The sequence below is a fragment of the Mauremys mutica genome, chromosome 2, assembly GCF_020497125.1.
Source record: "Mauremys mutica isolate MM-2020 ecotype Southern chromosome 2, ASM2049712v1, whole genome shotgun sequence".
In the NCBI taxonomy this organism is placed as follows: Eukaryota; Metazoa; Chordata; order Testudines; family Geoemydidae; genus Mauremys; species Mauremys mutica.
This window is the reverse complement of record NC_059073.1, coordinates 192,652,496-192,665,128: the sequence shown is the minus strand read 5'-3', so window position 1 is coordinate 192,665,128 and position 12,633 is coordinate 192,652,496. Positions and strand designations below refer to the sequence as shown.

Sequence of the window (12,633 nt, the reverse complement as noted above, 5' to 3'; positions counted from 1 at the left end):
CTATTTTATAATGTATCTAACATACCACCCTCCTCCCACACTCATATAAAAGTGTCAGTTTAACTATAAATACATCCTGGCATAAAACCTACCTGGCAAAGGGGAAGTGCTTAAAATTTTTGAAAAGTCTGGAAGGACATTTGGGAATGGAATGCTGATCGTGCTCCCACTATGAGGGCTGGAGAAGCCACTTGAAGAAGGAGAGATGGAGCCAAAAGAACGGTCTCCCTCAGAAGTCCTCTTCTTCTCTGGAAGAGGTGGCTGTGGGTGCAGGTTCATTCCATGGTGCTGTTGAATTGTGCTGCTCTGGCTATTGTGTCCAGAGGCCATTGTAAGCAAGTTGTGGGCCAAAAAGCCATTGTCCGCTGTACTTGCCAGTGGTGAGCTCATAGTTTTGGGAGAGCTGCTAGTATTGGCCATGAAAACAGGTTGTTTCTCCTCCAGTGGTGGGCTACTGCTTACGCTGGTCCCACCATAGTTCAGGTAGGCCCGGGCACTGGGATGGGCAGCAGGTTCTTGTTGCTGGTCTAAGGACGAATCCTCTCGGCTGTTCAAAGAGATGACTTGCAATCCTGGGGATTGGAAATGGGACAAGAGCGAGCTGTCCTGAATGGGGCTTGAAAATTCTGAGGACACAAGGTAATTTCCTGTAGGCCTGATGTTCCCCTGTAGACCAGCTGTGAGCTGGGGTGAAGCGGTGGACTTAGCGTTGCTTTCTAGCCAGTGGCATTCAGTTGCAGAAGGGCTGTTCAAAAAGAAAATGTCACAATCAAATCATTCCCATATGCCTTAAAAACATTTCATTGCACAATGCCTTTATTCCAGTCTTTAGCAATAATCTTTAATAGCAATAAATAATCATCTTCACCAAGACAACAAAACCTGACACTTCTATAGCACTTTCCACACACATAGTCTCAAGACACTTTAATTAATTGAGCCTCACAGCCATGTAAGGTATGGGTGATTATCCTCATTTGACAGATAGGGAAACTAAGACACAGTTCTAAAAGTCTACTGTACTGAAGCTATGGCTGAAAAATATATTCACAAGTACTTGTTATAGAGAGGGGGGTTAAGGGTGGGGCTAGGTTGGCAAGGGAGAACAAGGCTGCACTGTATAAATGAAGGGGAAAAAATTGAGTTAAAAACTTAAAAGCATAGAGAAGGAATTTAGTTGAAAGGGCACAGTGGAAATGAATGTCAGATCTGCACATGCCACAGAAACTGCACAATAACACAAGGAATGGAAATAAAGAAATGAAGACAATTAACAAGTTGAAAAGCTCAGGGTATTTTGAAAAAAAATGAGCAGTATTAGAAAGGAAGGAACAAAGTTTCAAGATGAACTTTAAAATGAGGGACTTACAATTTGATTTTTTAATGATTTCACATTACCAGCCTTAGCAGTGCCTGATGCTGAGGTCTTAACTCTCTATTTGCAATTTATGGTTATTTATAATGACAAGTCGCATTTTGTCAGACTGCAGTTCTAAAATGTGTTATTGGAGATTTGTAAATATGATTCACAACTTCTCAGGCTGGAAATATCCTCTCTCTAAGCACTGGTTTTAAAGGAAACCAGCAGAAGGGAAAAGAAACCGAAAGCATCAGGATGCTTATTAAGAGCTTGACACTTCAGCCAGCTAGCATCAGCTAACAGAAGGGTAGTTCTGAAAACTACTGTGAAAAAGAAGCCAATTAGCCAAGAATAGAGATGGTAATTAGACACACAGAGATGTGGAAGGTGAGATCAATAATAATCAAACAGTGCAGGGACGGGGGTGCAGGTGAAGACAGTAGCTATCCACCTAGGAGTCTGGGAACAGGAAACCCTATTTGGGATGGCTAGGCAGCTGAAGTGCTGTGAACTCTGCTATTGGGGCTGTTCATAATCTTCTCATTGTTACGCTGTAGCTTCTCCCCTGTGTGCTTGTTGTATCCACCTGTTCTCTCTCATTTTATACTTAAATTCTATGCTCTTTGGGATAGGGATCAGCTCTTTTATGTCCTTATACTATGCCTAGCACAATGACACCCTGCTACTTGATTTGGGCCTTTGATGCTACCACAAAACAAGAAATAATTAATGATAATGAGGTTTCTGAGGCAACTGCGCACTTGAAAAGGAAATCAATTGTAGACCCTTGTTTTTGCTCTGTCCCTCACAAAAATGTTTTCCCCAAACATCTTAATTATTAGAAGTATATTTGCTAAAATGATAGCATGATACACATTGTAAACAGTGTTTATTTGTTCTGCACCAATATGTTTTCAATATGAAATGTTACGGGATTTTCCCTAAATCAGTAAAAAATATCGAGAGCTGTTAGCACTCTGATAAGTGTGTACAAACTTGCACTGACAGATAGCAAAGCGGTGAATTAAAAGAGATTGTGATCTCTTTATGTACTTTGATAGCTAAAAATTATTCTCAGCTAGATAAACCACCTCTATAATTACTTCTAAAAATTTTAAAAGCCACACACATTCCTTCAATACATGCACATAATAGACCAAAGAACATACTCAACATTTCTGAAAATCAGGCAATTACTCTCCAATGACTTATCTTCACTGCAAAGTTACCTTGGGTTCTTACTCAAGCGTTCCCCCTAACCTGAGTCACATCTGTCCCCCAAAACCTCCTACTCGAATGTGGCAGTTCTTTATCCTAGTTGGCTGGCCTGATAGAGGATAAAAGCTAAAGTCTGAATGTGCTAACATGGTCATTCTGCAGTGTGGACACAGGCTTAATGACGCAGCTGGAGATTGATTTTATATGAACCAAACTTCCAGGTAGAAGAAAAAGCCCTGGCAAGTTCCCACCTTTCTCCGGTTGGGATGGGGCTATTACTGGAAATGGCGCATGCAGATACAAAAGGCCGCTGACACGAAGGAGCTGTCTTCATGTCAGTCCTCAGCAAAGTGGGATTGGTGCCCATGGTGCTGTCAGTCATCACAACCGAGTGGTTAAGGCCTTCCGTGTAACTTCGAGATTCTGTAGTAAATGAAATGAAACACAAAATATTTGAAAAACTCAAATTCTTTGATATCTCAGGTGCAGATTTCATTAAAAAACTGCATAATAACATACAGATTTACTGTTCCCTTAGCCCCTTCATTTAACATGCAATAGACTTTATTTAAAAGTTGATCTGATTTAATGAAATTTAAAGGTACAACACTGCATTGACTGTTGTAAGTTTCTAGCAAATGAACAAACGAGAGAGAGGGCGGAGGGCACAGAACTTCACTACTCAAGTTGATTGATTAACTCTCCAGGGTATGTCCTCTAATTCTTAAGATGTGAAGAGATAAAATTGACTATTTAAAATTCTTTCTCTCATTCCTCACTGCCTGGTAGATGTAAGACACAGGATAGGGAGATGTGTAAGCAAGTTTCACCTGGATTCAGCACATACAAAATCCATTCTCCATTCCTTCACTCACTGAATATCTAAGCTTCCTATCACTTTGGCATTTATATAATGCCTGCATCTGTAACTTTCACTCCATGCATCTGAAGAAGTGGGGTTTTTTTACCCACGAAAGCTTATGCCCAAATAAATCTGTTAGTTTTTAAGGTGCCACCGGACTCCTTGTTGTTTTGGCATTTTAGGTGCTGATCATTCTCCTTGCTGATCATTTGTTCAGATGGAAACAGAAAGGACAAAATTGGGGTTAAAAGACATTCAAGTGGGACTGGGGTGATCTGGGCTTAGTTGCTGGTGCTGCTGCAGACTTCAGGTGTGACCTTCGTCATAAGACATGCACACAAGCAAATTTGCAACCCTCTTTATTGGACTAGTTTAGTTAGGTCAGCACAAACCTCTCCCCAACCCCCCAACCCCAAAATCAGTTCCTAAACTGATTTAGGTCTGGTCTACTTCATTTTTGTACTGATTTTAAATATATCAGCTAGCGGGGTGATTTGTTACTGAAATAGTTAAAATCAGCACAACTCCTAATGAGGATGTGGTTAAACTGTGCTTTTAACTGGTACAGTTTATTCCTCTTAGAGGAATAAGCTATGGTATAACTGTGTCCATGCTAGGGCGCAGTACTGCTTTAACTATGCCAGTTGCAAACCATTATCATTTAAAGCAGTACAAAAACTGTGTGTAGACAAGCCCATAGTTCAATCTGTACAATTTTCTCATGTAGATAAGGCCTTACACTCTGATCCTGCAAACACTTAAGCATTTGAATAACTTTGTGCACATGAATAGTTCCATTGACCTCAGTGTTTGCAGGACTGGAACCTAAATAAGGTGATTACAATGGAAATGTGATGTAATTACTATCCCTTCAGTTAAAACACTTAAAAGAAGACTGAACAAAGCACAAGAAAGCAGATTGTAAGGGACAACCCTGCACTGGCTCTGGGGAATAGCTAAAATGACCTAATGGGTCTTTTCCATATCTAACATTTCTGATTTTGTGAACAGTGAGCTGTATTGGAGAACAAGTCTAAAGTGAGGCCTTGCTTTACACTTCACAGGAGGCCAGGCAGTTATATAGTTTGAAGAGGGAGTGAGTGAAGTATTTTAAGACAAATACAGGAGATAACAACATGGGCAAATCAATGCTTAGACTGAAGACTATTCAAATTCCTTACATAGCACACATACTGTAGGGAGTAGTAGTATGTCAACCACCACAAATTTAACTTGCAGAGGGAAGAATTAGAAAAAAAAAAATCAACTTCCGGCTACTGTCCCAGACCTACAAAGTAAACTAAGAAATACTGTAGAAAGGACGTATTTTAGAAAGAGAATCTGGAGAATGTGAATCTATATCTACTGTAGAGTTGCAGGGCCTGATTCTGGGCTCACATTGGTGTAAATGTGGTCAAAATCAGGCTCGCAATGTCAAAATACCACAGGACCAACCCTCAACTGCTGACTTGGGCCAAGATCAATGGGGGCTTCTCTAAACTAGGTTTTGGTTATGATGTTAAAGCCTAAGGACTCAAGCCCTTCAGTGCATGCTAAAGTACAATGGCTTTTTTCTTGATTGGAGATTTAGAAGTGTTAATTAGTTTGAGCTAGAGCCTGACATCACACCTTTAACGTCTAATCTAGACCAAGGAGGCTACCCACCTTCACTTCCCTAGGCTGTTGTAGGCTGTACAGGGCTGGCACAAGGCAAATACTCTAAGAAGGTACTTGGCATGCATGCTGGAGAGCTACTCAGGACTAGGGAGCCTATTTACATAATTTCTCCTCTTCTTGCCATACCTCATTTCTACATGGAACCGGTGGGTCCTCTCAAGCTCTGGGGTGATCTGCCCTGGGATCATTTTGCAGACAGCATATACAACTGGCTGGGGCTAATGCAAACTTCACAAAACCAGAAGCAAGGCGAAGGATTGACCCAGTATGATTATTTATTTGCATTTCTGACAAGATTCACCTTGCTTCTGGGTTTGCTCCTTAACTGTAAAAGGACTAGGTAGGTACAATGAATCTCGGGGGGGGGGGGCAGTGGGGCGTTACCTTTCACAAACAGTTGAAAGCATTTTACTGAATCTCAGCTCAATTCATAAGAGCCAATCCAAATTACAAGCAACACACACACAGCTTTATTTTTTCTGAGAACAGTGTTATTAAAAGGGATGAATTAGGGCTTGATGCGCCGCTGCTTCAGCCGTCATTTGCACCGTGCAAAGGGAGGACATATTGGTGGGTGTAAAGCACTGTCATCCTGATTTAAGTAGCATTTTACAACCACTTGATACGGGCATAAGGCAGTAGAAAACCAGGCACTCTCTCCCGCAAAGACTAAAGTGAGGTCTCTGTTCAACTACCCTCCTGCCCCATACCAATCTAGCAAACTAAGCACTTCCCATGAAAGCAGCTTTGTTTATAATCAATTAAAAACAAGCCTGCTGAGTATCCTGGCTGTGTCCTCTATTGTCTGATTTAGTGTCTACACTCACAGCACCAGCTGTTAACCCTTTAACACAAGGAACCACACATCTATACAGTATTGTAGATTCTGTGGATTCCCATACTCCTGGGGTTACATCATGATAGCATCTGTTCACCCCAACACATTGGTGCTTCTAATCAAGTGCACCTGCTGAATCTATGCTACTATATCTCTTAGCACAGTGACAAGTTAAAGTGCAGTTCTACTTAGAAAAATGACACTGAAAAATTGAATCATATTTATTGTCTCTCAATGTCTCCAGGTCAAATCTGCACATCTTACAAGTAAATGGATGGTATTCATAATTACGAGTCCTGCAAACTCATCCTGGGATCTGAGAGCCAAACTAGTACACATCACCCGTAAGAAAAACCTCTACATTTAGAACTTAGATAAGAATTATGCTGCTTTGTGAGCCAGAACAGAATTCAGCACATGTACCCCTTGCCCCTGCAATGCTACCAAAAACTCAAAAAGCAGTAGGCTTCTTTGTGTTACAAGTGTAAGCAGGTGACTCTGAATACACACAGAGAGATCTACTGAGTAAGAAGGTGCTGTGTTTCACAGTCACTTTTCACAGCAGAACCATACTTCAAACTGAAACCATTCAATCTACAACAACACTGCTTATAAACCTCTCTGTTAAACAACCTATAGTGACTCAACCCAACGCAGTGATCAGTTACAAAGATGTGGTGATCCTAGCAGCATTTGAATAGCAGGGCTGTTACTACTCCAGCTTTTTGAGGACGGGGTCCCACGATGACAGGGGAAAGAAAAACCCAGCCAGATTCTGCCACCCTTCCTTACGCTTTAACTCTTTGAATAGTCCGTTTCAGTACTACTCGGTCTGAATATGGGTGCAGAATCTGACCAACTGAGGCGAGTGGTGGGGAAAAGGGATCTAAGCCATGCCACCTTTCTGCTTCCCTGAACTTGGGCTGGCTGAGGGCCTAAATGTCCCTGGCGCAGCCTAAGGGCTGAATGGATGGGAGTTGCATCCTGGGAGTCGGTTAAAACCCTAAGCAATGAAACTACTACCAGCTTTAAAGGACTGTACAGGGACATGAAGCCCTGTATGATAATTGGCAAGTTTTGGCAGTCAAGTCCATTTCTTGGTCCGTCCTTCATCCATCCAATCAGGTAATGGTACAAAAATTACAAAAATACAGCCTTATAAATGAGTCACAGGAAACCATGTCAGAGGATATTTACCCAGAATATCCCCATATCAATAGCTTCAATTCAAAAGCACATAGAAATGTGTTCTGTAGCTTTATTCTTCCACTACTCACATTCAAGCTGATGAATCCATTCTTTTAGATAGATTTCCTGCCAAACCCTCATGCACAAAGAATAAATTTAAGACATAAAGAGTGTACCAGAAGAGCTGGGTTGGATCAGATCCTGTACCCTGTAAAAGTCATTTATTTTTTGGACATTTGTGTTCCTTTAAAAAAAAAACACACACACACACACAACACTCGCCTTCCCAAGCACAAAGGGCACATTCCATGAGCTGATATTTTTTTCTCCCAATACTCTTTCTGTTAATGAAGAAGTATTCTCAGACTTTCTTTCTCCCTTTGAAACGGTATGAAAAAGGAGCACAATACTCCTCAGTGTTCAGCACACAGACTTCAGATCATTTTGCAGCTTGCTTTCCAGATGGCTCCAGCTCCCAAATGGCACTGCCAATGTGCGGAGCACAACTGCCATGTGGAGATAATCATGGAAGGCAAGGGGAGGCAGGGGAGACTACTTTAAAATGGTATGTTTCAAGTCTCCCTCCCACACCTGGGAATGTCAGGAATTTCTATGACAGCGTTTCCTATATCTCTGCTGACACAACTTTTCTTTACCCAGGAGACCAAAAGGTTACAGATGGTCACATTCTCTCTCCAAGATCTATTTTTATTCTTCATTCAACAAATTACTGCAAAGGATTATCTGAACTTCTTGTGGGAGGCTTTGACAGGGCTGAAGTGTTGATGTGTGATGCTTACCAATTATTTTTAATACGCCATAATAGAGGAGGAAATGTATAGCAGGGATTCAGACGTGCCAGGGCACATTAGCTCCATTTGCTGTTTGTAATTAATCAATGAAACAACTTACCTAAGGATGTGGTGGATTCTCCACCACTGCAAGTCTTTAAATCAAGACTGAATTTCTGTCTAAACGATATGGCACAGCTCACACAAAAGTTTGATGCAGCGATTACTGGGTGAGGTTCTCAAGCCTTTTATGCAAGAGGCACAACCAGATTATCAAAATGGTCCCTTCTAAGCCTTAACATCTACTGGGGAAAGAAGGAGATGTACTTACACCAGAGAAATGAGAAGGAGCTGGCTGCACCAAGAGAAGAGGAATAGTAGGAGAGAGGAGGCAGATATGCTTGAATGGATCTCATTGAAAGACCAACGCCTACCTAGACAAGATACTGCTAACGGCTGGGGGAAAGGGAAAAGAAGGAAAGTGTTTGCGTCTGACAAAGTGGGTATTCACCCACAAAAGCTTATGGTCCAATACGTCTGTTAGTCTATAAGGTGCCACAGGACTCTTTGTTGCTGTTTGGATAGTGAGGTTCATCATGCATTGTTTCAGTTCCATAAGGTATTTAAATTGTCTAGCATCTATTTTGCTAATGCCTCAGTGAAGGGAAAAGACTAGCTTTTGCAGGCCTTTTAGAACTTGTGCTTTAAGGAGAGGTTGGAGGTGAGACAGGAAGAAGATTCCAAGTGCTGGGTGTGCACATCATGGAGATAAGAGTAGGAGAAGAGCTAGGAAGTGGCAATTTGGGCAAGCGGACTGGACAAAGTGAAGGAAGTGAGCAGAAAACAAGTCTATAATAACATTGTTCGAGGGCATGTCTACACTACAAACTTAAATCGACCTATGTTAGACTGACTTCGAGCCATTACTGCGGCGGTTTGTGTCAATACCACCCTCGTTCTGTCGGTGGTGTGTTTACTCACAAGGAGCGCTTCCACCAACTTAAGAGGGTTGGGCTCTGAGCTCCACCTGCAGCTCCCCGCTGGGATCTCAGCTGGCCCCCGTGGCTCTCAGCTTCTCATTGGGAGCGTGGCTCTTGGCTCTCTGCCAGGAGCACGGCTGCCCTGCAGGCTCTCGGCTCCCCACTGGAAGCCCAGCAGCCTCCCGGCCTCCTGGTGGGGAGCAGGTAGCCTCAGTACAGCTGGGCTCCCAGTGGAGAACAGGGAGCCTGGAGCCTAGGGCATTAGGGCTCCCAGCGGGGAGTGGAGAGCCTGGGCAGCAGCCTGGCTTGGAGCCGGGAGCTGGAACCACCAGTGGCATAATATAATAATTGGAGATACACCTATCTCCTAGAACTGGAAGGGTCCTTGAAAGGTCATTGAGTCCAGCCCCCTGCCTTCACTAGCAGGACCAAATACTGATTTTTGCCCCAGAACCCTAAGTGGCCCCCTCAAGGACTGAACTCACAACTCTGGATTTAGCAGGCCAACGCTCAAACCACCAAGCTATCCCTCCCCTAAGCAGCCCATCTTGGAGCGGGGAGCACAGATAGCAGCCCGGCTGAGAGCAAGGCTGTAGTGCAGACACGGACATAATTAGGTCAACGTAAGCTGCCTTACATCACCCTAACTCTGTAGTGTAGACCAGGTCTGAGTGTCTGTGTAGTGGCAGTCCTATATTTAAGATTTCTGCTTCACCCAGCTTGTGCTATGTTGTGAAGCGTAACAGCAGAAACAATGAATTAATGACAAGAGGATTTTGCCTCCCAGAACAGAGTTCTTCTGAAAGCTGATACAGTGCTAAAAACAAAATTGGCGAGACTTGGTTTTTTTGTTAGGCTAAACAGCTCCTTAGCAACCCATAGAAAGCTCACAGGGAACACCAGAATTAAGACTGCAGCATGAATGGAAATAGGTTGGAAAAGTTGTGTGAGTGTAGGGAGAGATCCACTTAAAAGAGACTGGCTGTATCATTCACAAGGCAGCAGATTACCAGATACTGTTATTCTGAAGTTCTTCTGTTGGAGCCATTTCCTATTTTATCTTCTTTCCTGTCCTCCAAACATCAGAATGTTAAATATCTGAACACACTGGACTACGTTGCAAGCATCTCTTGTTTGTGCCAGATTCATGGGTCAGATCCTCAGCTGGTGTAATCAGATTTGCTAATTTACACCAGCTGTGGACTGTCTCCATTTCCCAACAAGATATAGTGTGCCAAATTCATCTCTGGTGTAAGCCCTGTTGACTTTGGTCTCTTCTATATTTATAGCATGGAAAACTGTGACACATCAGCTCTAAGAAAAGATGCATAAGGTCTTTTCTTTTAAAATTCCAGCTGTCAGGGAATGGCTTTATAGCCTCTCCAGCATAACATGTGTTGTTCAAGAGTCACCTTTTCCCATTTAAGTGGCTTCCACCTTTCATTCAGAACTAAACAGCCCCGTCTGGCTAAAGTGCTGTTGTCAGCCAGCTTTCATGCATTATTTGGAAACGTTATAAACACAGAAGAGCCTCTGAGCAAAAAGCCTCTCCTGCTGAGTGCAACAGCTAATTTACTCCTTGTGGTCAGTGGAAAAAAAGACATGGGTGAACCTGAACACCACTGCATTTTCCAGCTCATTGTCCCCAATAATAAAGTTAATTGTTCCCTAGTCTTCATCTTCCCAGAGATTTTGATTTTTGAATGTTTTCTGAAAGGCTTATAAACAATCACCTGGCAGGATGCTAACCAAACTGCAACCTTTAGATGGTCAAGTTTTGAGATCCTTAGCGTGGTTTTCTCTCGAGCTAAGCGCCCAGTGAAGCTGCCACTGTCTGAATAAAATTCAAGTGAGTAAACATCTCAGTATTTGGCCTACTGTATGTAAGTTCATGATAGAGGTAGCTATGATGAGATATGTGAATTTATCACACTATTTATTCCTAGCTGAAAAACAAGCACCCAATAACCTCATAAACACAAGTCAGATTTTATGACATGACAGCCGGATATTTTATACTTCAAATCATGAGGGCAGCAGAAATGAAAGATCAGCCTTTATCTGATTTTATTATTTAAAAAAAAAATTGAAAAAAAAATCAGGTCTACAAGAGCAACACAAAACACGTTTTTCCCCCCTTAAACAAATGGTTTCGTGTTCACTAGTAAAACACTCTATAAATGTAACTCTCTCTTTGCTTACTGTTCGCACATCACTCGCCAAAGACAATGAAAACAGAGAAATGAGATGGAGTTCAGTGTAAGATCTAGTTTTGCTTAGCCAAAAAATAACATGTAAACATTACTAATTCACAGGAAGATTTGAACTCTGATTTTTTTTATTTTTAAACAAAAGTGAAATTTTGAGGATTAAACTAGGGGCCGGTATTTCTAAATTAACAACTTTATTGACTGCCTAATTTATTCCACGTTGTGGAAGGATAGTTTTACAGAGAGATGTGGGGAGGAAACTGTGGCTCTGCAGCATGCTACCTCTTCCTCTGAATCCATGAGAAACCCCTCCAGCCAAATCCCATAAATTCTCAGGGGGCATAACGGATGGAAGTGTAACATACTTAGGGCATGTCTATTACGTTGACAATCATAAGCCATTTTAATTACATCAGTTGTGCATGTCCACACAACGCTCCTTGTGTCAGTGGAGAGCATCCACAGACATTGCTCTTACATTGACAGAGAGCACGTTGCATCATGTGCAGCTATCCCACTGTGCAACTTGCCCCCCTCTGCTGCTGGGAGCTCTGGAAATGGATCGCGGTGCATCATGGGGGTGTGCTCGCCATCCCATGATGCAGTTCTTTCATCCCATCATTCCATGGGCTTCTGACTTCGTTTCCTGCTGTTTTTCAACAGCCATTGTAAACTGTGTGCCCCTCATCTCTTCCTGAAAGCACAGATCCTGAACTGCTGACCAGTCTGGTGATGAGAGTTATGAACACAATATGGCTGGTCCTGCAATATTTCATGAGCTGTGAAACAGAGAATGAATCAGTGGTGCATGCCCTGCTGTCTGCTATGGAAACAAACAATTCAAGATTGCTGCTGGCATTCACCAAACAGCTGCACATGGCGGACCATTGGCACTGGGCTCAGGAAACAAGCACTGAGTGGTGGGATTGCATTGTGATGTATGTATGGGATAACCAGCAGTAGCTGCAGAACTTTTGGATGCACAAATCCACCAGTGCAAGGACAGCAGAATGAGAGTTGCCCTCGCTGCTGAAAAGCAAGTGGAGATCACTGTGTGGAATCTGGCAACTCCAGACTACCGCTGGTCAGTTGCAAAATAGTTTGGAGCTGGAAAGTCCACTATGGGGGCTGCAGTGATGCAAGTATGTAGGGCCATTAATCGCCTCCTGCTACAAAGGATGTGACTTTCAGTAACGTACAGGAAATAATTCATGGCTTTGAGACAATGGGATTCCCTAACTGTGGCATGGCGATAGATGGAACACATATCCCAATTTTGGCCCCAGACCATCTTGTGACAAAGTACATCAACCAAAAGGGCTACTTCTCCCTGGTCTTGCAGATCACTGGGACTGTTTCACTGACATCATATATTATTAGGGTTGGAAGGGACCTCAGGAGATCATCTAATCCAACCCCCTGCTCAAAGCAGGACTAATGCCTAAATGGCCCCCTCAAGGATTGAACTCACAACCCTGGGTTTATCAGGCCAATGCTCAAACCACTGAG

General features: G+C 42.7%; 1 protein-coding gene across 1 annotated transcript in view; it reads right to left on the bottom strand.

The window, feature by feature from the left end:
* TNS3 (tensin 3) overlaps window positions 1-12,633 on the bottom strand; it is a 355,327-nt gene that overhangs the window by 26,560 nt on the left and 316,134 nt on the right. Inside the window, exons 23-24 of the mRNA XM_045003918.1 lie at window positions 2,830-3,001; window positions 93-745 (exon numbers count right to left, since the gene is read on the bottom strand). Coding sequence (XP_044859853.1) covers window positions 93-745; window positions 2,830-3,001 — 825 coding nt within the window. The remainder of the gene's footprint in view (window positions 1-92; window positions 746-2,829; window positions 3,002-12,633) is intronic.